A 24,980-nucleotide genomic window follows, 5' to 3' on the forward strand; every position below is an offset into this window, starting at 1 on the left:
ATTTTGGAACATGAAGATCATGAATAGGTGCAGGTGGTCTCCAAGTAGACGAGCATAACCATTTCCAGTCAATGATCGGTTCAGTTAGACCAGAGGACCCAGTCCATTCCATGTAAACACACTCGAACCCTACCATTAGCTCTTACCAACTGAAATCGGGACTCATTTGACCAGGCCACGGTTTTCCAGTCGTCTAGGGTCCAACCGATATGGTCACGAGCTCAAGAGAGGCGCTGCAGGTGGTGTCGTGCTGTTAACAAAGACACTCGCATCGGTCGTCTGGTGTCATAGCCTATTAACGCCAAATCTCACCGCACTGTCCTGATGGAAACGTTTGGAGTACGTCCCGCGTTGATTTCTATGGTTATTTCTCGCATTGCCTTGGTGAGAGGTAACGCCTGAAATCTGATATTCTCATCTCACTCTTGACACTGTGAATCTCTAAATATTGAACTCTATAACGATTTCCAAAATGGAATGTCTCACATGTCTAGCTCCAACTACCGTTCCGCGTTCAACGTCTGTTAATTCCCGTCGTGCCGCTATAATCACTTCGGACAGATTTTCACATGAATCATCTGAGTACAAATGAGAGCTCCGCCAGTGCACTGCCGTTTGATACCTTGTGTACGCGATACTTCGCCATCTTGCATGACTTTTGTCACCCCAGTGTACACTGCCCAGCGCCCAGAAGGGGAGGAGGAAACAAAATGAAACTTCGTGTGTTGAGAAAGTATTTGATCTTCTTTAGGTAGTTGCAACATCGAGTCGAATTTACAAAGAATTCTGCAGTTTTAGGCCACTTATCAGTATGACGTTGCTCCCCCTCTGACCTGGATGCAAACTCTGATTCAGTTGGAGAGGATGTGACAAAGTCGTTGTATCCATTCCTACGGCAAGCTGGCCCACAGCTGTCCTACATATCCTGGATACAGTCAGTGGATCAGAGTTGGCATTAGAGCTGGTATCACACATGTCCTATTGGGGACAGATCTTGGGATTTTGCTGGCCAGGCGAATAGCACAAGAGCACGCAGACACTTCACAGAGACTCATGTCATGTGTAGTTGAGCATTGTCTTGCTGAAATACGGAATTATATACTGTCGCATGAGAAGTAATACATTGTTCTGTCATTTGCTCTGTGGTGTAGCTGCACGTTCTGAAACGCTCTGTTTGAAATCACAACTGTTCATTATAGGGATGAAAGTACACTACTGGCCATTAAAATTGCTACACCAAGAAGAAATGCAGATGATAAACGGGTATTCATTGGACATATATATTATACTAGAACTGACATGTGATTACATTTTCACGCAATTTGGGTGCACAGATCCTGAGAAATCAGTACCCAGAACAACCACCTCTGGCCGTAATAACAGCCTTGATACGCCTGGGCACTGGGTCAAACAGAGCTTGGATGGCGTGTACAGTTACAGCTGCCCATGCAGCTTCAACACCGTACCACAGTTCATCAAGAGTAGTGACTGGCGTATTGTGACGAGCCAGTTGCTCGGCCACCTCTGACCAGACGTTTTCAGTTGGTGAGAGATGTGGAGAATGTGCTGGCCAGGGCAGCAGTCGAACATTTTCTGTATCCAGAAAGGCCCGTATAGGACCTGTAACATGCGGTCGTGCATTATATTGCTGAAATGTAGGGTTTCGCAGGGATCGAATGAAGGGTAGAGCCACGTGTCGTAACACATCTGAAATGTAACGTCCACTGTTCAAAGTGCCGTCGATGCGAACAAGAGGTGACCGAGACATCTAACCAATGGCACCCCATACCATCACGCCGAGTGATACGCCAGTATGGCGATGACGAATAGACGCTTCCAATGTGCGTACACCGCGGTGTCGCCAAACACGGATGCGACCACCGTGATGCTGTAAACAGAACCTGGATTCATCCGAAAAAATGATAGTTTTGCCATTCGTGCACCCAGGTTCGTCGTTGAGTACACCATCGTAGGCGCTTCTGTCTGTGATGCAGCGTCAAGGGTAACCGCAACCATCGTCACCGTGCTGATAGTCCATGCTGCTGCAAACGTCGTCGAACTGTTCGTGCAGATGGTTGTCGTTTTGCAAACGTCCCCATCTGTTGACTCATTGACCGAGACGTGGCTGCACGATCCGTTACAGCCATGCGGATAAGATGCCTGTCATCTCGACTGCTAGTGATACGAGGCCGTTGGGATCCAGCACGGCGTTCCGTATTACCCTCCTGAACCCACCGATTCCATATTCTGCAAACAGTCATCGGATCTCGACCAACGCGAGCAGCAATGTCGCGATACGATAAACCGCAATCGCGATAGGCTACAATCCGACCTTTATCAAAATCGGAAACATTATGGTACACATTTCTCCTCCTTACACGAGGCATCAGAACAACGTTTCACCAGGCAACGCCGGTCACCTGCTGTTTGTGTATGAGAAATCGGTTGGAAACTTTCCTCGTGTGAGCACGTTGTAGGTGTCGCCACCGGCGCCAACCTTGTGTGAATGCTCTGAAAAGCTAATCATTTGCATATCACAGCATCTTCTTCCTGTCGGTTAAATTTCGCGTCTGTAGCGCGCCATCTTCGTGGTATAGCAATTTTAATGGCCAGCAGTGTAAGTACAGCTTCTGAGAATAATGTCTACACAACTTGACAACAGCGATGTCCTCAGGAGCAGGTAATGTTAATGACGACACAGTCCTATGAGGCTTGGACCTCGTATGTAGCCAAGTAGTGAGCAGAAAAAGTATCGAACGAGACGGTCCCACGAGGCAATGAGCTTCTGGGCAGTCACAACGAATACTGTGAAGGATACCTTCTGAGCGGCTGGAGGAAGTGCAGCGTCAGACGTCGCCCAGGACGAGGACGGCAACTCGACCTGCAACAGGAGCAACTGCAGCAGATAAGGTCCGTAGCAGAGACTTGTAGGGGGACCTGAGGCAGCTGTTGGTTGCTCGAAGCTTGGGACGTAACTGGCAACTTGGGCGAAACGCCGACGTAAGTAAGCGCCTCCAGAAAGATACGTGCACGGCATCACTTGAGCAGCGACTGTAGCACTCTGTGCTGCTACTCATGTTGGTTGGTAGGCTGATTTGGGGGAGGGGACCAAAAAATGGCTCTGAGCACTATGGGACTTAACTTCTGAGGGCATGTCCCCTAGAACTTAGAACTACTTAAACCTAACTAACCTAAGGACATCACACACATCCATGCCCGAGGCAGGATTCGAACCTGCGACCATAGCGGTCGCGCGCTTCCAGACTGTAGCACCTAGAACCGTTCGGCCACCCCGGCCGGCGGAGGGGACCAAACAGCGAGGTAATCGGTCCCATCGGATTAGGGAAGGATGGGAAAAGAAGTTGGCCGTACCCTTTCAAACGAACCATCCCCGCATTTGCCTGAAGAGATTTAGGGAAATCATGGAAAACATAAATCAGGATGGCTGGACGCGGGTTTGAACCGTCGTCCTCTCGAATGCGTATCCAGTGTGCTTATCGCTGTGCCATATTTCTCGGTGCGACTCATGTGGAGGCAAAGCTGGTGACCCCGGACGCTGTGGCGACTGCTCGCGGCTTGGCACAACCTTGTCTCTTCTACATAAGAGAGTTGCCCAGAAAGTAATGCACCACATTTTTTCTTTGACAATTCTTTATTGAACATAATGAGAACTACACACACGAAAGAATGGTGTTTTATCTACACACCCTATTTTTCCACGTAATCTCCATCCCATTCTAAGGCCTTGCTCCAGCACGAAAAGAGGGCATGTGTGCCCTGTGGGCATCAATCCTTGTCCTGATGACGGAGCCAGTGCTTTACTGCGTGACTCACCTCATCGTCCTTAAAATGTCTTCCACGAAAGGGATCCTTTAATTGCTTAAATAAGTGGAAGCTCGCTGCAACATGTCAGGTGTGACAGCCGTGGATGGTCTCCCCGACTGCTGCAAATCGTGGAGTTCCGCCGAACCGTCTTCTAATGACCTCGCCCTTCGTGCCCAGCGACTAATTGTATTTTGTCGACAGCAGATGCTCCATAGACTTTGCACAAGCGTTTGTGAACATCCCCCACAATTTTTCTTTCTCTGCACTGAGCAATTCAATGACGGCACGTTGCTTGTAACGTAAGTCACCTACAGACGCTATTTTGAAAGTGTCCTGCAGCTACGCTACCTGTCGAAAGTGTTGGAAACCTGGCGCGCCCGCTCAGGAGACTTCAAATAATACATACGTAACATTTCGCATTCGTAGCATTGCTTTCGACTGAGAAAAAAGTGCGGTGCATTACTTTCTGGGCAACCCTTTAACAATCAACCTGTTAAGTGACGCGCGGTCCGTATCTGGTTTGCAAAACATACACGTAAGTGTAATGGCCGAAATATGCAGAGCGCAGGATGTCCATGGTGTATGACTGTGCCATTACATTTCCCTCAAACATTACCAACTGTAACCTGAAGTCATAGCCGATGGCACCCCACAACATGACGTCCAGAGTAGTACCCCTGTGCCTCTGCAAAACGTTGGAAGAATGAGATCTCTCCCCAGGTCACTGCCATTCTCGCCAACGATAGTCATCAGGGGTAGCGCAAAACCGCAAGTCATCGCTGAACACTATACGACGCCACTCATAAGCAGTCAATTCTTCCTGGTCACATCATCTCAGTTGCAGGCATTAATTTTGGGTTGTGGTGTTTAAGACAGCCAGTGCATCAGACTATAATTCCCTAGTGCAGCTGCTGCTAGTCTCCGACCAGTGACGCGGGGTGACACAGAATGCTGCAGAGAATCCATTACCAGTTCTCGGATGGCAGTACGGATGTGAGAGGGTTATGATATGCCTGGTGCACAATACAGCGATCCTCCATTGTGGTAGTCAGACGTGGTCCACCGGAAGGCCTACCCTCACGTCCCTGCACTCTTGCATCGGGCCACTGTCACGTCTGAATGCCCCATGAATGTGGACGTTCACTATTAGATCAGCCAGCCAAATGGCGACCCACAATGAGACACGATTCGAACTCTGTCAGCGACTAGATGATTTTTCACCATGGCCCTCTAACCTGAAAGAAAAACTGTATTATGAGAAAGGACGTCACTAACTTTATCAAAGTCGTTGTTTCTTCTAAAAGTAACCTAGACTTGCTTTTCGCTTTAAGATTTTCATTGCTATAAAACAGACACTTCCTCCATAACTTCCATGAAAACAGCTTTTTTATCTTTTTGAAACGATAGGATGACAGAAACTGTTTTTAAAGTCGTCTCGTAGTTTTCTGTAAATCTTATTTAGATGATATAATCATAAAGTCTAAATAAGGAATAATAAGACCTACTCTGTCGTAATTAAGTCGAGTGGCCACAAGAATGTTCAAACGACGAGTTTGTCTAGCAGAAGTTGTATGCGTTTGAACGTCGATTTTCAGAAATGCATTTTAAATCAATATTTTTGTTGCCCTTGCAATGATTTTGTTGATGAGCCAACTGGAACTTTACACTTTTCCCAACAGTGACATGCACGCCAATTAGCAGTTTTGGTTCAAATGGCTCTGAGCACTACGGGACTTAACATCTGTGGTCATCAGTCCCCTAGAACTTAGAACTACTTAAACCTAACTAACCTAAGGACATCACACACATCCATGCCCGAGGCAGGATTCGAACCTGCAACTGTAGCAGTCGCGATTAGCAGTTTTGTCAATTGTGTATTGCCCTTCGATAGAACTGATAAAGCACAGTGGTATCAACATAAAAATGTATGTCAACACTGCCACTGCCAACGACTAAGAAGGGGATGGCTACCGGGTTGCGGTCTATTTCGAGCAAACCCACCCGTACGACCCCATTCATCTCTCCCTTTCAATGGAAGGCAGCAGTCGTGGCAAGCAAATCGTTTCAGTTCGTTTCCAGGAGATAGTTTATTTGCTCGCGCAATAGTCCCATGAAATAACTGGAAGTACAAATTTCTACGGTTTTCTTTTACAATTTGCGGTGTTTCCTGTAGCTGCGTGTCAACGTGTTAAATCAGTTGCGCGAGTAATGACGATTTGTTGAGGAAAAAAGCATTAACTCCGACGCAGGCGCCAAGAAATTGCATATTAAAATTAGAAGTTTAGTATCAAACATGGAGGCAATTACAAAAATATGCCAATTTTTTGAAGTTAACTGTAATCGTGAATTTGGAGTTTGCAGGCTTCGACTGCGAGGTTATCAGCTCTAATTGCAATCATCCTTGGCGAAGTATGATCTTGCGGGATATTTTTCTGTATTCTATCAAGCAAGATGAATGAAGGAAACTAATTATTGCTTGAAAATGGTGGTCCTCCGTGATGAATTTGAATTATCACCACAAGAATAGAATGGAATTTGTGATACATTGTCCGTGAAAAGTGGTCTGTGCCCCTTCTGCAGCCACATCATCGTATTTTATTTTCACCATTCCTTCAAAATTTATTAAATATCGGGTTTACTTTCGTAGTAGTTCTAGTGTAGCTTCAAAAAAACTGAATGAAAAAAAAACTTTTATGGTCCCTATCTCCTGACTCCGTCACCTCTGCAGTCTTCGATTCTAATTTATTTGTTGAAATAACAGTTGAAATGTTGAGTGCACTGAATCGTAAGACATAATCATCAGACGAAGTAATAAAAGGGTTCAAGTAGAAATCAAATCCCAGAAATTGTCTGTAGTTGAACTGAATCATTTATTTCAAATAAAACAAGACACTTTTTACCTGATTTAACCTGAGTGATGAATTCCTTACGACGAAACCTTTGAAGTGGCATTAAAATGAAAGTTTCGTCAACAATCTACACCTAGTAAATAAACTGAAAATTGTAAACGTTCTTCTTCTTGTCGTGCTCACGGAGAGCTACAGAACAGAAAAAAACGAGAAACGGAAGGAGAATATGATTCAGGCTGTACCAGAATGCTGTAATAAGTTTTCAGTGAATAAAAAGAAACTTCATCAAAGAATCAGGATTTTAACAGAAAATATGATTTTATCATCACATTTACATCACAAATTTGTGCGTAAGTGTTACAGACTGTGTTACTGAAGTTAACACAGAGATATTAATAATTAAATTAATGAAGTTAGGGTTAATCAAGTTCTCCTCTGCAGTAATATACATGACAAAAATAGAAGTGAAATTTTAAAGTGATTTTTCGTTTTTGTGCCAAATATAGGGATCTAAGGGGTTGGGTTGTTTGGGGAAGGAGACCAGACAGCGAGGTCATCGGTCTCATCGGATTAGGGAAGGAAGTCGGCCGTGCCCTTTCAAAGGAACCTTCCCGGCATTTGCCTGGAGCGATTTAGGGAAATCACGGAAAACCTAAGGATCTAAGGCACCGCTTTCCCTTTGCTGATGAGCCCCAATTACATCTCGTTTTTCGTGTGATGAAACCAGATGTGAAGTAACACAAAGAAAAAAATCAAACCTGTAAAATAAAAGACCCCCTACTATGGAATCCATCGTCCCGATCAAACTGAAGACTGGCTCCCGCGCTAGACCGTTCTTGTCCACGGTTGTTAGACTGGATGCATGGAAACATATTTTTGTACGATACGCATCCTGTCGAATACAAAAATGTTTGGGAAAGAACAGTAACGAGGGAGGAAACAGGTGCAAGTCTATGTCAAACAATTATTAATTTATTCCATATATTTATATACAGTGTGTCAGAAACTGTCTGGAAAGCTTGTAAGGGTGTTGCAGAGTAGTTTTTGCTGAGAAATAATTGTTAAGAAAAAAATTCGATACGTTGCGCCGTATCTGATTTAATTAGCACTGACGTTAGTCAATGTTGCGTGCACAAATTAAAACACTTGCACGGTTTTAAAATGCGGTAATGCACAAACATCTGTGGCTCCTGAGTTACCACTTGTTCATTACCAGTTAAAACGTGCCTTTTTCGGAAGTGATAAATTTAAGCTAGGTGAGGAAAAGATACGTTTGCTCGGTTTGAGGTAACCAAACGAAGAACACGTTTGTCGCCACTGTCGCTGGCAGGCTGCTTGAATTTGCGCTCTCAGGACTGAAGACCACAACAACAACATGACCTGATTACCTAACTTAAAACTTTTAAAACTGTTTCTGACCACCCCGTAGCAAATGAAAACTTTTATAAACTGTACCACCACGCTAATATAGCTGTATAAAATATAGTTCAACCGACGTAATAAAATGCATGCACGAACTATCCAACAATTCTGTAGCATAATTATTCCTATCAGGTGCTGTACATAATAATTATAAAATATTGTTCTCGAGTAAGGGCGCCCATACGATCTACATTTGCATGGATACATCGCAAATCACGCTTAAAGTGCCTGGCGGAGGGTTCATCGAACAAGCTTCACAATAATTCTCTAGTATTCCAATCCCGAACAGCGTGCGGAAAAAACGAACACCTTTATCTTTCCGTGCGAATTCTGATTTACCTTATTTTATTATAATGATCTTTTCTCCCTCTGTAGGTCGGCGTCAACAAAATATTTTCGCATTCGGGGGAGAAAGTTGGTGATTGCAATTTCATGAGAAGATTCCGCCGCAACGAAAAACGCCTTTGTTTTAACGATGCCCACCCCAAATCCTGCATCATGTTAGTGACATTCCCTCCCCTATATAGCGATAATACAAAACGTGATCCCCTTTTGTGAACTTTCTCGATATACTCCGTTAATCCTATCCAGTGAGGATCCAAGACCGCGCAACAGTACTCCAAAAGAGGATGGACAAGCGCAGTACAGGCAGTCCTGTTACATTTTATTAATGTTCTGCGAATAAAACGCTGTCTTTGGTTTCCCTTCTCTATCAATTTTTCCGTGTTCTTTTCAATTTAAATTGTTCGTAACTGTAATTCCTAGGTATTTAATTGAATTTACGGACCGGCCGCGGTGGCCGAGCGGTTGTAGGCGCTTCACTCCGGAACCGCGCGACTGCTACGGTCGCAGGTTCGAATCCTGCTTCGGGCATGGATGTGTAGGTTAGTTAGGTTTAAATAGTTCTAAGTTCTAGGGGACTGATGACCTCAGATGTTGTCTCATAGTGCTCAGAGCCACTTGAACCATTTTTTTTTTTTTTTTTTTTTTGAGTTTACGGCCTTTAGATGTGACTGATAAATCGCCTAACCGAAGTTTAACGGACTCCTTTTAGCACTCATGTGGCTGACCTCACACTTTTCATTATTTAGGGTCAGTTGGCAATTTTCGCACCATACCAATATCTGCAATTTGTTTTGATCTTCTGATGACTTCACTAGACGATAAACGACAGCACCATCTATAAACAACCTAATTCGGCTGCTCAGATCGTCTCCTAAATCATTTATATACATAAGGAACAGTAGAGGGCCCATAACACTACTTTGGGAACGCCAGAAATCACTTCTGTTGTACGATAGTTTGTAAAGGTGGAGGGGAGGGGGAGGCTAGACCTTTTTTATTTATTTATTTTCCGTGGACATTTTAAAATGTATGGATGTTGTCAGTTGCGTACATTCATATATTTATACAGTTTGTTGTTACATGTAGTTAAACATATAAGTTATTTACAATCGTTTTGTACTAAGGAATTCACTTATAGTGTAAAAGCAGTGTTCCTGCAAAAACAATTTAAGATCACACAGTGTATTGTTTTCCGTGACAGAGGGGGGTGTGCCACACCTTGCCAATCGGTATAGGCGCCCATGTATCTAGAGGACCAATTAATAAAATTTTCGGATGTCTGTTTATTTTTCCCCTTTCTATATTTTCACGTAACGACTCGCGCTGCACGACTAGAGTCAGTCAAGATTTTAGGTTAAATGAGTTCGTATAACGGATCGAATTGTTCACGAGACATGTGAATATAACTGAAGAAGCAGTCATCGCCAAGATCATAGATTAGATCAGGTGTCCTTTTCGTTCCAATAGATCGGTAGTCAGGGGATCCTCCAGGACAGTGGTCGTCAAACTGTTTTGCTTAAGAGACAATACTGATACCGTAGAGTGACACCTCGGGCCGCTTCACTTAGGAGGGTGAGTGTAAAGTGGCCACGCTCCTCAAAGAGAAATCCAGTTTTCACCGTACCATGACTGTTAATAGAAGCTTACCACTAACATATTTTGAATCTGCATATTATAAGGTATCACACAAAATATTTTTCAGTGAAGAAGAAACAACATGCGCTTTTATGAAGGCTTACATATTGACAAGTTTTCCATACCTAAGCGGGTACTGCGACCAATGCCATCGCGACCGCATCCCATGTTTGTTTTTCTGATTTACGCTACAGTTTCTGCGCATCTTCACGCCCTACTCTCTGAAACAATACCAAGCGTCTGCAGCAGACCATTTGTAACCGGGATTCTGTATCAGGCCTCATAGAACAGAGGCGATCTTAAATAACATAACATGATTAATTCAAAGCTGACACTAACGGATAGAACGGCGGATGATAGCTTTTATCTGTCGTATTATGCCTGGTTTTTGGAAGTAACTTAATCTTACTGGGCGAACGCCTTGGCCACTTTTCCCGACGAGTAGTGTGGCCACTTCTCCCGACCGGACGCCATGTGGGCACTAGTGATCCATAGAAGAAACTATCGAAACGAAATAAATAACAAGGAACTACAATTACAGGCCGAAAGACGTTGTTTAAACATTGATATTGCAAAAAGTTATTACTCTCCATACAAATGGGGTAACAAGAGTAATATAGTAATATAAATGACGTCTCTTCTTACATAAGAGTTTTTACTAAAAAAACAACGCAACGAGCTTCCTCTGTCTATCTCACTGACAACAATGGCAATGTATGCACATCAAAACTAGTCTGACCACTTTCCGGCAGGCAGCAGCACTGTTCAAGGCAAGAAATATGCGTATCTTCGCCACTTTCTCGTCCTGGCCACTTTACCACATCTTCCCCTACTGATCTTACTATTAATTTGTTATCGACGGTAACTGCAATATGAGACACGTTCACAAATGTTTACTAAATATTTTGAATCCCATTTTCCATGTAGTCATTGCATTGTATTACAATAGCCTTAATTTGATTTCATATTACTCTCTACAAACATACACCAAGTTGTAAATGACCGTCTCTATAATGCGCATTCACAAATCCACAAAAATACTTAGGGAGAAAATAATATTTTCGAAGATGCTTAATTTTAATTGAGGTCGGTAAATTCGGCAGTGCGCAAAGTGAAGTTGGCTGCTTATGTCACGTACAGAGTGGTGTGTAGCGCGTCCACTGTGTGGAAGATGTGGTAAAGTGGCCAGGACGAGAAAGTGGCGAAGATACGCATATTTCTTGCCTTGAACAGTGCTTCTGCCTGCCGGAAAGTGGTCAGACTAGTTTTGATGTGCATACATTGCCATTGTTGTCAGTGAGATAGCAGCTGATCGGTGCTAGTTGCGCACAATGGTGAGTTGTCAGCACAGGACTACACACGATAAAATATTCCACTTCTCACTTCTATTAACCACGCAGTGGACGCGCTACACACCACTCTGTACGTGACATAAGCAGCCAACTTCACTTTGCGCACTGCCGAATTTACCGACCTCAATTAAAATTAAGCATCTTCGAAAATATTATTTTCTCCCTAAGTATTTTTGTTTGTTACGGAGCAAGAAAAGTGCACTGTTAAGTAGCTCTTAAGGTTACTTGACGTTTTTGGATCTGCAGTTAACTGCTAGAAGAATATTATTATAAAATATGACTTAGAAACGCGGGCCGCAAGAACAATTGATTTGAGCCGCGGGCTGCAGTTTGACGACCACTGCTCCAGCATGTAGAACTTATCAGAAAAACGAGATAACATACTATAAGAAATATTTACAAACAAAAACAAATACGCTAATGTACCTTCCACAGATTCCAAATAAAATGGCCCTCATGGACGTGACATAAGTAAAAAATCTTAAAACATATTTTTATTTAAAAAGGACTTAATTACTTGTCACAGAAACACCTAAATGTTCAGTACACTAAAGTTCTTTGTAAATTCATCCTAGTCTTCTTGTTTGCCATTGATATCATGTTGTCAATTTCTTCACTTTCTCGAAGTGAGTGTAATTGAAAGCAACAGTTGGTCGTCGTGTTCTGCACAGCAGCCGACTCACTCGCAATGAATGCCATTGACTGGATCGCTGGCCCCCTGACCAGACTCTATTTGGCCGATGCATGTCCTCTCTCTTTGTTTTTAATTGTTGTTCATTCCCAACCCCTACAGGAAGAACGGGCTGTTCGAGTAATGACCTACTGACGATTCAAGGGACTTTTCAGGCAAACACCAGGCGAACTGGTAGTGGGGCAGAAGGAATCCCAGATGCGAACATTTGGGATGGGTTTCCAGTTTCGACAGTCATTTCGCAATTGAGGGAAACCACCCGAAAAACTAGGTCACAATTTAATTATGAGGCGAAACGTTTGAGACAAAAAAAATGTGAAGGGTAGTGTATGTGAATATTTATTTGGTCATATGTATACTAAATTAAGTTGATGACTTGGTTGACGTGTGAACTGTAGAGCCCACACTCTGTTTCAAGTATAGTAATTTGCAATGAGACATTGTCGCTGGCATTTGTTGTCGATACGAACAATCGTCTATTAGCGGTGAGACAGTGCCAGATAGAAATTTAAAACTAGTGCCAAACCTTCTGCTGATATTATAAATTCTGTTGCTATGTTAGTTAAACAGTGTTTACAATTGCGGTAATATGTTTTTATAGTATGATGAGGGACCAGTTAATAAATGAATCATGCTATCCCTTACTATGATAATATATACTGCACATTATCATGAATCGTTGTGTAAAGTGTAAAGTTATTATTGACAAGCTGTAGTAATATTGTCAGACGGGAATATATTTCTGGCTTAGAAATATGTTGACTGACTGTTGGGTATGGTTAGAGCTCTGTTTTAAAAATAAATTGAACTATTCTAAAGCATTTGGCAAAAAATTAAAATTTCATTGCCCTCAAGTATTTCTTCTTTTTTTTTTTTTCAGGGTCAAAGAGTCAGCAGTGCAATAGTCAGGGACAGTGTATATGCAAGCCTGGAGTAACTGGTAACAAATGTGATAAATGCAAAGACAATTATTATGACCTCTCAAATGAAGGATGCAAGCCATGCATTTGTAATGAAGCTGGGAGTGTTGCTAATAAGTCTACATGTGACCCAGTCACAGGTTTGTGTAACTGCAAAGAAAACGTTGAGGGAGATAAATGTCACAGGTATTATATGCATACTAAAGTGCTAATAATAAAAATACACTTAAACTGTAGGCCTTGCAGTTAAATTGCTATACAGATATTTAGACAGCAGGAATTCACTAAACTGGAAATTAGTTTCTATTGTCATATATTGTAAGAGATCTGTTTTTGCATTAAAATGATTATCAGCTGAAAATATTATGATGAAATAACTTGATATAAAATGCATGCTGTGTGCACATTAATGAAACTATTTTCATTAAGCCTCTATTAAAGTTATTTTACATTCATGTCGTACATTGCCATAGGAAGATGAATTAAAAATTTTTGGGTTCTTTTCATATGTGACAGCTAATTCTCAAAATTTGAAAATGAATCCATCTGTATGCTCTGCTTCTTTTTGTTCACTTTGTCTGTTGTCTATAAATAGTATGTTGTTGGAGAGATTCGGTGCACGTAAATCGTGATACAATGTTACTGTGAAGAAAATTTAAACAACACAATGATCGTCACAGGAGGGGCAGCAGACCTTTCACAAAACCGGTTTTCTGTGTAACAATATTTACCACATGGAGCTGTAACTCAATTAAAATATTGTAGCTAAATGAAATCTTGGTCATTTAAATAAATGCTGCATCTATTAACAGAAACATGGTAGTAGTTAGAATAATATCAAAAAGTGCTAAGACAACAAAAATTTTGTGAAAACAATAAGTAAGAGAAAAAAAAAACTATTCAAAGCTACAGTTTATTTCAGACTAAAACTACCATGTCTGATAGCTGTATGCTGTTGTGTATAAGGATGATAAATGCAGGGTTGGTATTGGTTAAAAACAGTCTTGGTTGCAATCTTAGTTTTTTTTATTTTTCAAGGATGCGTTTCACCTTATTTAGGCATCTTCAGGTTATCTTTTCTAGATGGACATGAGAGGCACCAAGATCTGCATAACGTGTTCCTGTTCACAGGAGCGAGTAACAGTGCCACACAAAAAACTGGACATGAGCCCTAGACAGCTCATTGCTGCCTGCCAACTGTGATTTATTGTTTTGAAGCTGTTGCTTGCCATAGCTTATTTGTCATTTCTTTATAATCTAATTATTATATGTTTAACTATTTGTTGTTGTATTTGCTCATGGTGGGCAACAATTTGTATGTAACTGGGAGCAGTCTGTACTTGAGGATGGTGTTTTGTGTACCACCCTGTATACAGTAATAAATTCATAAAATACGTAATTTTACAAATGTATACTCATCAATTACAGTAATTTTGTGTTTAGCACTTCACATGGTTAGTGGAGGGTACAAAATATGAGGGTCATCCACAAAGTAAATTTTGTTTCTATATCTAATCCGTGGCAGTGCTATGATTGCAGTTACTTTGACTCTAGGAGAAGAAATATACGCCATTTTCAGATCACTGCTGCTGATGTGTGCTTTGTAGTGCTTCTTTATAATGTCAGCCATAATTGAAAATGCCATTGTGTGTGAAAACGGGTCAGACTTTTCAATGAAGGACGTGATCAAGCGCACGATGATGAATGAAGTGGATGCCCATCTGTGGTTACTGATGAACTGGGATGCATTTGATCATCCTCCGTACAGCCTGGACTTCGCTCCTAACAACTTTCATCTCTTCTTGCATCTAAAATCTGTCCTTGATGGTCAACACTTCAATGATGATGACGAGCTGAAAGAACATGTTACCACATGGTTGAATACACAGGTGACAACCTTCTATGAAGAAGGCATACAAAAACTTGTACCACGTTATGACTAGTGCCTACAAAATTTCAGAAGCTATGTAGAAAAGTAGTTTAACAGTTCTAGATTTTTGTACAATAAATATTTTTTCTGTATCTGTACACATTTGTTTTATATAACCAAACAGTGCTTACTTTGTGGACATACCTTGTATTATTCAATGGGAACTCTTTGTGGACATTCATGTGCCACTAGTTGTACTACTTTTGTACATAAGCAAGTTACAAAAACAGAGCATTGAGGATACAAGGTGTCACTTTAATTGTTAAAACTGCACCTCAGAAGAGAAAAACCCAGGTATACACAAGTTTCACAAAGGACCTGGCAGTCTTGATCCAAATGAGCAATGTAGTCTCCTGTAGAGCAAGGCATTGGTTAGGCAAGTGAAAAATTGTTGCACTGTCTTCTACACTTCTGGAGAGTCCAAGGATGATGACTCAAATATCGTAGATATATCTTGTTTTTACAGCTACTTTAACATGGCAGTTGACAGTCATAATAAACAAATTGGAACTTTGACTATCACAGGGAGAGAAATAGTGTTAGAGAACAAGTCGAGCTTGCAGGGTTGGCTGGCTGTACCTATCTTTTGTGTTTCTGTGAAAGCAGAACTACATGGTGATAATAATAGCTGATCCTTCTTGGAATTGTGGGAGTCACACTCTAGCTCTGTAATGGAACTAGAGTAGCCTGTTGACTCATCTCAAAATAAGAAAACAATGAGGAATGTAGAACTTGAAGTGAAGTGGAGTGTATGAATCATTTGACAGTGGCTACTGCAATTGCTTACTGAGGTTGGAAGTTCCATATATGAGATAGTACTGGCTTGACCTCCAGTAGTATCTTACGCATCCCCATCTAAAACTTGTCTGCAGGGTACTCTCATTTGTCGCCCTCTATTCACCCTGTAGCTTAGGAAGTAATATGCTCTTTGATTGCCATACAGAAAGGGTATGAATGGTGGACATGTTCCTAGAAGAAAGATAACTTACTTAGCTTTGTGACATATTACAGATGGAAACAACAGTATTCCCTGTGTGTGTGTGTGTGTGTGTGTGTGTGTGTGTGTGTGTGTGTGTGTGTGTGTGTGTGAGTGTGTTGGCTTTAGGAAAAGCTTTGTAAGAAAGTTAAACAATTTCTTTTCCAGTTATTCAGTGCCTCTTCTATGTGCTTATACAGTTACACTACCTATTACTATCACCATGTAGCTCTGCTTTCACAGAAGCACAAAAGATAGGTATAGGCAGCCAACCCTGCAAGCTTGACTTGTTCTCTAACACTGTTTCAAACCGTGTGATAGTCAAAGTTCTAATTTGTTTATTATGATTGTCAACTGCCATGTTAAAGTATCTGCAAAAACAAGGTTTATCTATGATATCCGAGTCACCATTCTTAGACTCTCCAGAAGTGTAGGAGGTAGTGCAGCAATTTTCACATTCTTCTAGGAACATGTAAATGTCAGAATAATAAAGTTAATTTATTACTTTATGAGATTTAATGTTTGTGGCTGAACGCTCTCTCTGTTACTGCAGTTTGCCTTTAAATGAGTAACAACACTGCAATTTCCATTGTTTGTATGCCTTTTCCACCTCCAAAATCATGACACCAAGAGCAAGACTGAGGAAGTAACAATTTTTGTTTCACTTTTGTGTAATCACTTGGCTTCTTGGAGTGCAAGTACTTGTATATGATCGAGAAAAAGTTCAGAGAATGAAGGAGATGGGTGATAGAACTATAATTGACAAATAGATTAGAAAAATTTGGAGTGAAAATTGGTGGTCTATGATATGGCTTTGCTGGAAGATGGCCCAGAAGTAACCAGGATACAGATAGAAGCACTTAATGAAATCACCAAATATGTGATTAAAATGTCTATGAAAAGACTCAGCTGGTTATACAAAACAAATCAAACAGAAACCATAGAAACCAAATGTGGAAAAATTAAGAGTGCAGAAACTTCTGTACTTATGGAATGGAAATCATTGCTGGGGCTACCATTAATACAATTGGGGAAAAGCCCATGAAAAGAGACCATTTTCTGATATTGAATTGTCTGCAATAAGTAATCACCTAAAAGGAGGATGGAAGGAAGACAGGTTTAAAAACCTTATCATTAACAAGATCATAAGAGATAATGTAAAAGTTGTGATTGGGCAAGTTTGAGGAAGGAAACAGTCAGGAACCTCCAGGCATTGCCCCAATCACATTACAGAAACCATGCAAGACTTGGGTATTATGACATGTGACAAAGACAGAAATTCTGTTTACTATGAAGTCCATACCACTGAACAACTAGTGTACTGAGGGACTTGGAAGAAAGGGAAACAAGTTTAGAAAGAGTGTAGAAACCTAAAAATAAGATCAGTAATATGAAGTGCAGCAAGCTGAGGCATGAGAGAATAGAAGAGGCAGAAACCACAGTTTTTCCCCCTCCTTCCATTCACTCATGGAGTTTTGTTGTGATTATATGGACGCAGAGATGGAATGGTACTGGAGAAATGATCAGGGAGACGCATAGATAGTATGGAAGGTAGGGAGGCACATATTAACTGGCTGATGAAAACAAATGTGGCACTAGATGTAGTATATGACAGAATACAGGAAGACCATAAACGAAATTAAGGAGATCAAATGAACAGAAAAAAATAGGGAATATCTGCCCCGTAGCTCTCAAAGCTCTCCCTTAATTTTGAGGAAACACACTACATTCAGTTATGTACAACAAATAGTCATGTGAACTGTTGATATAGCAGTGAACAGTGGTCAGTAAACTGAACAAAATGTAACAAAGTTTTGGTCTTCTTATTTATAAAAACTTGAACAGGAAGAAACATATTACTGATCTTCTCAATAAATTAAGTTCATTTATGTTTGCTCTTCATACAATTGCTGATCTCTGAAACAGATGAATTAACCTCCTAATATTTTGCATATTTTCATTCAATAATGTCTCATGGAATAAATTTCTGGGGTAACTCAACACTTAGAAAGAAAATGATTGTTCAAAACCAAGCAGTAAGAATAATATGTGGTATACACCCGTAGTCATCTTGTGGGTATGTCTTCAAGGAGTCAGGCATTTTAACTGCAGCATCACAGTACGACAGCCTAATATGATGTAGGGCATCTGCAAGCACTCAGAAGTGCGGCAGTATGATGTGTCATGAACTTGACTAATGTCTGAAGTAGTGCTGGAGGGAATTGACACCATGAATCCTGCAGGGCTGTCCATAAATCTGTCAGAGTATGAGGAGGTGGAGATTTCTTCTGAACAGCATGTTGCAAGGCATTCCAGTTATGCTCAATAACATTAGTGTCTGGGGTGTCTAGTGGCCAGTGGAAGTGTTTAAATGCAGAAGAGTGTTCCTGGAGCCACTCTGTAGCAATTCTGGATGTGTGGGATGTCACATTGTCCTTCTGGAACTGCCCAAGTCTAACAGAATGCACAATGGACATGAATGGATGCAGGTTATCAGACAGGATGCTTATGTATGTGTCACCTGTTAGAGTTGTATCTAGACATATCAGGGATCCCATATCACTCCAGCTGCACATGCCCCACACCATTACAGAGTGTCCATCAGGTTGAACAGTCCCCTGCTGGCATACAGTGTCCATGGATTCAATAGGTTGTCTCCATACCAGTACACACCCACCCACTCAATACAATTTGAAATGAGTCTCATCTGACCAGGCAACAAGTTTCCAGTCATCAACAGTCCAACATTGGTGTTGATGGACCCAGGCAAGGTGTAAAGCTTTGTGTTGTGCAGTCACCAAGGGTACACAAGTGGTCCTTCAGCTCAGAAAGCCCATATCGTTGATGTTCTGTTATATGGTTTGCACGCTGACTGTTTTTAATGGACCCTGCATTGAAATCTGCAGCAATTCACAGAAGTGTTGCACTTCTGTCATGTTGAATGATTCTCTTCAGTTGACGTTGGTTCCGTTCTTGCAGGATCTTTTTCCAGTCACAGCAATGTGGAGATTTGTTGTTTTACTGGGTTCCTGATATTCATGGTACACTCGTGAAATAGTCTTAGGGGAAAATCCCAACTTCATTGCTACCTCAGAGGTGACATGTCCCATCGCTCATGTGCCGACTATAACACCACTTTCAAACTGACTTAAATCTTGATAACCTGCCATTGTAGCAGCAGTAACTATTCTAACAATTGTGCCAGACACTTGTTGTCTTATATAGTAGTTGCCAACTGCAGTGCCATATTCTGCCTATTTACATATCTCTGTATTTGAATATGCATGCCTATATCAGTTTCTTTGGCACTTCAGTGTATTTGCTAAAGGAATTTGACATAAGTAATCCATCACAATTTGAGACTATAGTGATGTCCACACCTACAACATTAGAGGAAAAAGATAACCTTTATTATCCATCATTAAATGTGTCAGTGACTCTGAAACGAGTTCAATGTGAGGCAAAAAATGTTTTTGATTATTTGCCCATTAACATAAAATTTCTGACAGGTAGGAAAATAAATTTTAAATCTAACCTAAAATCATTTCTTCTGGACAACTCTGTCTGTTCCATGGATAAATTTCTATTAAAAAACTATTTTTTTAGTGCGTGTGTCACTGTATATATCCTTGTAAACTGACTTGTTTCACATCATTTTGAGAAAACAATTTTTCAAATGATCTATGGAACATGTAACATCTAACTAACTGAGAGAGACACTCCAAAGCAATAAGGAAATACTGGTCTGAATAGTCTAACAACTATAATCTAGCCCCAGTTCAATTATACATATGCAGTAATTTTTTTTGTATTAATTTATTTGTATTAATTACACTAAATAATGAAATCACTGGACTCATGTAGTAGCACTATACTCAGACACAAAGAACTTAAGACGAAAGTGACAATTTGAATTTCCATCCTGGATTTTCCATTGCGTGACAATTTGATATAATTTTTATATCAAAGGTAACTCACTGCTTCAATGCTTGCACTCAAACTTGTGTTGACTCCATATGTATCCAGGTCACCACAGTCTCATTTTACAGCAGAAGCTGTATAACCATACAAAACTTCTGTTTAAACTGAAAAATCCCCTTAAAAATTGATGAATAATTTCACACCACAGTAACTGGATGTTACCTGGATTTCTTACTCACCTCCCAGCATATTTACTCCTTAATAATTTTTGATGCTGATTATTAAAAACTGTTTCAACTGGACTTTGATATACACAGTCACAATACAAGATACAAAAATAATTTTCATCTAGACTTTTCTTTCAGTTTTCAGAATGGTGTTGTTTACTCTAGTGGTAATATATTCAATGAATTCCCATCTAACATGAAGCAAGAAAATGGGAATCCCTACCAATCCAAAATAAAATTAAAAGCATACCTCATTAGTAGTTCTTTGAACAAATTATCAGAATATCTAGTCAGGAGCTGAAAGGTTCTGTTAGCCACAATACAAGTAGCATTGTTTGTTATAAAGACGCGCAACAAGTGATAAAGAACCATAAATAGGGCTCAGTATTTATAGATGAAAAAATATTTTCTCTGAGAAATAGCATTATAATGAAGCAAATGCTAAGGTACTAATAACAAACAGCAGCTTTATTCTAAAACTGAGGAGGCAGCAGCTTTTATCAAAGCAGCAGCATCATTACTAATTTATTCCATTAAATTTAGATGGCATATGCATGAATACCATTAAGCAGTAGAGTGACAGTTTATTGTTAATACGGTATATACGGCAGTTTAAGTTTCTGTAATATCTATGTCCTTTGTTGATGTGTGCTTTGATTCTTTTTACATCCCTCTTTGATAGGACCTGCAGAACACAATGAATGAATGAATGAATGAATGAATAAATAAACATAATTTATTAAAAGTGACAATGACTAAAGAGGGCTAGCCTAGAATGTTTTTTTTTTCACTTTTCAATCTGAATACCAACTGAGTACACTGATCATGTTTTCCATTGCTAAACTTTTTATCTTCTTCGCCAAACTTGTGCAGCCCAACACTTGCCTTCATTCACTTATGCTCAGAATGAGTTTTTTTACACATATTATATTCTGAATCTTAACTTTATAGCAAATTTTTAACCTTTCTTTTTTTGCTATCAGATTTGTTCTCATAACTGTAAGGATTTAATATATAAGATGCATAAGTCCTAAAAATTAATCTCATTTCTTTCCTACCTGTTTTTGTGGCATTGACTTTGTTACCTAAACAGGTACTACATATGCATCCATGTGTTTTCTGTGTTGTTTTTTTCATGACAGTCAAAAACTGAATGAAGGTTACACCTTTTACTCAGCTACAGCTTCTGAATTATACATTTTCCAAAATGAAAAATTATTATTTGTGCAATAATGTTGTTATTCTTAACTGTTCTGTGTTATTTCTAATCACAGTCCCCTCTTAATAAATTACAAATACCATAGTTCCTTCCTTGGGTCAGAGCAGTTGGTATCTTTTGTAGTTTAGTTAACTAATTTAGAAAAATAAGTGTGTCTCTTGTTAAAAGTGAAAAAAGTTCACTTCCAATGTGGAAATAGTGTTATGGGAGAATTATCTTAAGGTGACAAAGTTTCGATGCAAGTTGCTATGTTAGTATAAAATATTATTTTTACATTAACAGGTGTAAATATGGATATTTCAATCTTGATGAAAAGAATATATTTGGCTGCACACCTTGTTTTTGTCATGGTCATTCAATGGACTGTGAAAGTGCTGGAGGATATTCAAAATCAGTCATCAAAAGCACTTTTGAATATGATGCAGAAGGCTGGAAAGCAGAGGATCATGATGGGTTTCCTGTAAAGATAAAATATGATGCAGACATCCAAGCTATAGGAATAAATGCTTCACAGGGTGAACCTGTAACATTCATAGCCCCAGGTACAGAAACTTTTTTACTACTCCTGCTGCTGCTGCTGCTGCTGCTGCTATTACTACTGCTATTGAAGATCAATATGTCACACATATTGATCTTCAACCCATGTATATATGCTGCATAACTTGTAGTTATGTAACTTGACTTTGTCAATTGCTGTAGTAGCTAAACGACAATACAATTTCATTCAGTTCAATTCAATTCATGTTTTATAGCCTTTCTCTGTAATGGTCTGCTTAAACACAAAATAATTTCATAGGAAATAAAGTAAGAAGTCCAACACATAGTTTACTTAAATCACATCTGAGTGCTCACTCTCTGCTTATAGCTACATACCTATTAAGAGTCTTTTTAGTGAAGAGTTCTGTCTTATGGCATTTTTTTCCTGTAACTTCTTTACATTTTAGCATCAATTTTCTGTCGGATTTGGATTTCTGTTGACTGTATTGTTGTTCAAAGGCACTGGGAAAAAAATGCTAAGGCGGCTTGTAGTGTGTACCATTCACATTTTGGAGACCAAACAGTGAGCAAAGAAATCTGTGCTTGATACCTGTTGAGAACAAACAGGGACATTGTTAAATTATTGTGAAAGAGAAACTGATTCAGATTCAGATTCTTTATTAGTCATTCAGCATTATTACATGCAATAGACTTCGTCAGTTCACTTAACCTATTAATTTTATAAAATAAATTTTTACATATTTAAGTTGATATTGGGCATTTCTAAAAAATTCTTCTAATGAATAGAATGGATTAGTTAACAAGAAGTTATGAACATCATCTTTAAATAATTTGTCAGGCTTGATTGACTCATTTTTAGACAATTTGTTATATATTTTAATTGCCATATGACTATTGTTAGTTTTAGCTAATCTATTTTGTGGCAACAGCAGAGAAGTACACGTTCTTGTATAGTAGCCATGCCTTTCATTTGTTACACTTAAATTAGGTAGTTCAGCAAGTATGTAGTTAACACTGTCAAGAATATATAAATTAATTACTGTTAAAATTCTATATTTAATGAACAATGGTTTACAATGTGTTCTATTATCTACCTTAGCCATTACTCTGATTGCTTTCTTTTGGATCACCATAATTTCATTTCTTTTTCTGCTGTTTCCCCAGAGTATTAACCCATACCTTAAAACAGATTGAAAAAAGGCAAAGTACGCTGTCCTTACATATTCAAATGTCACACAACACATCAGTCTCTTCAACAAATATATAACTCTTGACAACCTAACCACTATGTGATCAACATGAGAGTTCCATGTTAGACTGTTGTCAAGTACAATACCTAAAAACTTTGCCTTTTGTTTTTCTATTTTTGTAGTCTTTGATAGACTGAACCACATATTCTGGGTCTTTTCCTCATTTAATAGCAGACCATTGGCATTAAACCATGATGTTGCATTTTCTTTTGCCAATTTCATATCACTTACAAGGTTATCAAGTACATGGTTTACAGATAGAAAAGTTGTGTCATCTGCATACATATATGTCTTTACATCTATATTTCCTGGTAAGTCATTTATGTGTACAAGGAAAAGAAGTGGTCCCAATTTAGATCCCTGTGGCACACCGTGATGAACCTCGAGTATGTTTGACAGATGACTTCCTGAACTCACCACCTGCTTCCTTTTATTGAGGTATGATTTGATGAGTTTTAAACTTTTATCACATATTCCATAGTCCTCAAGTTTAGAGAGCAGAAGTGAGTGGTCAACACAGTCAAAAGTTTTGCTCAGATCACATAAGGTTACCTGTGCGTGCACATGGTCCTCAAATGCTGCTAGAATGTCTCTGACTAAGAGCTCTATGGTATGTATAGCTGACCTTCCTTTTCTGTAACCAAACTGTGATGCACTTAACATACCATTTAGTTCTAGGTACTCATACATCTGCTTATATATTATGCCTTCAAAGACTTTTCCTAGTACTGGAATTAGTGAAATTGGTCTGTAGTTTGCAGGATCTGATTTGACACCCTTCTTAAAGACTGGAGTTACCTTGGATAGTTTGAGAGGATCAGGAAAAAACCCTTCTATGAGACACAGGTTTATAGAATATGTTAATGGTGCTGCAATGTAATGTATGATTTCTTTCAATAGATTGTTTGACATATTAAAAATATCTGTACTGTATGAATTTTTCATTTCTTTGACTATTTTAAGAACTTCATGTTGGCATACCTCTTTGAAGTGTTTCAATGATGATCTGGCCCTATTATGATTTAGGTTTGCTCTCTTCAGATAATCTATACATGTTACATTGCGTTTACTGATCAGCTTTTTGATATCATCAGCACAGCTTACAAAATATTTATTGAATGTATCTTCTGGTATTGGGACTGTCTTGTCAAAGTTTCTAACTTCACCTTTAACAGTATTAGTTACTGACCAGGCTGTTTTGCATTGGTTTCTACTATTTTTATGAAATTTGTGTTGTATCTTAGTTTCGCCAATTGCAACCCTTTCTTATACAGTTTCTTAGTGATTTTTTCGAGATCCTTAATTTCATTAGAATTGTTTACTTTGGCTAGGTGCTTCAACAGCAGTAGCTTATTTTTTAGATTCTCCAGTTCTTTGGTGTACCAAAATTTACCCTTTCTTGTTTTATGGTATTTCTTTTGAACAAGATGGGCTTTTAAAATACCTGTTAAGTAATTGTGGAATGTTTCATAAACTGTTTGGGCACTGGAATCACAGTTTTGAAATAATTTGTCCCAGTTTGTTATGCTCAGATGGTGTGTTAGTTTTATGAGATTGTGTTTTGTTAATATTAAGGTATTAGATTTTGTTAACTTTTGTGCAGCCTTGCTCTCATCTCCTTTTATAAAATGTCTTAACTCTACTGTTAACATGGAGTGGTCTGAGAAAACAAATTCCTTTACCTTGGTGGAGTACATATCACGTGCACAGTTGACAAAAGCATTATCCAAGCACGCTTGTAGTCTTGTTGGTTCTGAATTTACATGATGGAAGTTGTGCTGCCTTAGTATATTCAGTAACTTATTTACACTGGGTTTGTTACATGTTACATCAAAGCTTGAATTAAAGTCTCCCCCAATTACAGTTACATACTGTTTCCATTTCGTTATGTAGCAGAGTACACTGTCTAAATTATCTAAA

The 24,980-nt window shown here is 39.4% G+C and overlaps 1 protein-coding gene across 2 annotated transcripts in view; it reads left to right on the forward strand.

The window, feature by feature from the left end:
• Positions 1-24,980, forward strand: part of LOC126188040 (laminin subunit gamma-1-like) — a 330,648-nt gene that overhangs the window by 125,830 nt on the left and 179,838 nt on the right. For both annotated transcript variants that reach the window (XR_007537820.1, XM_049929467.1), the window contains exons 4-5: positions 13,000-13,225; positions 21,595-21,854. Coding sequence is in view for 1 of the 2 variants with exons in the window: in XM_049929467.1 (XP_049785424.1) it covers positions 13,000-13,225; positions 21,595-21,854 (486 nt within the window). In the remaining variant the exon portion in view is untranslated. The remainder of the gene's footprint in view (positions 1-12,999; positions 13,226-21,594; positions 21,855-24,980) is intronic.

This window comes from Schistocerca cancellata, chromosome 5, assembly GCF_023864275.1.
Source record: "Schistocerca cancellata isolate TAMUIC-IGC-003103 chromosome 5, iqSchCanc2.1, whole genome shotgun sequence".
Taxonomy (NCBI): Eukaryota; Metazoa; Arthropoda; class Insecta; order Orthoptera; family Acrididae; genus Schistocerca; species Schistocerca cancellata.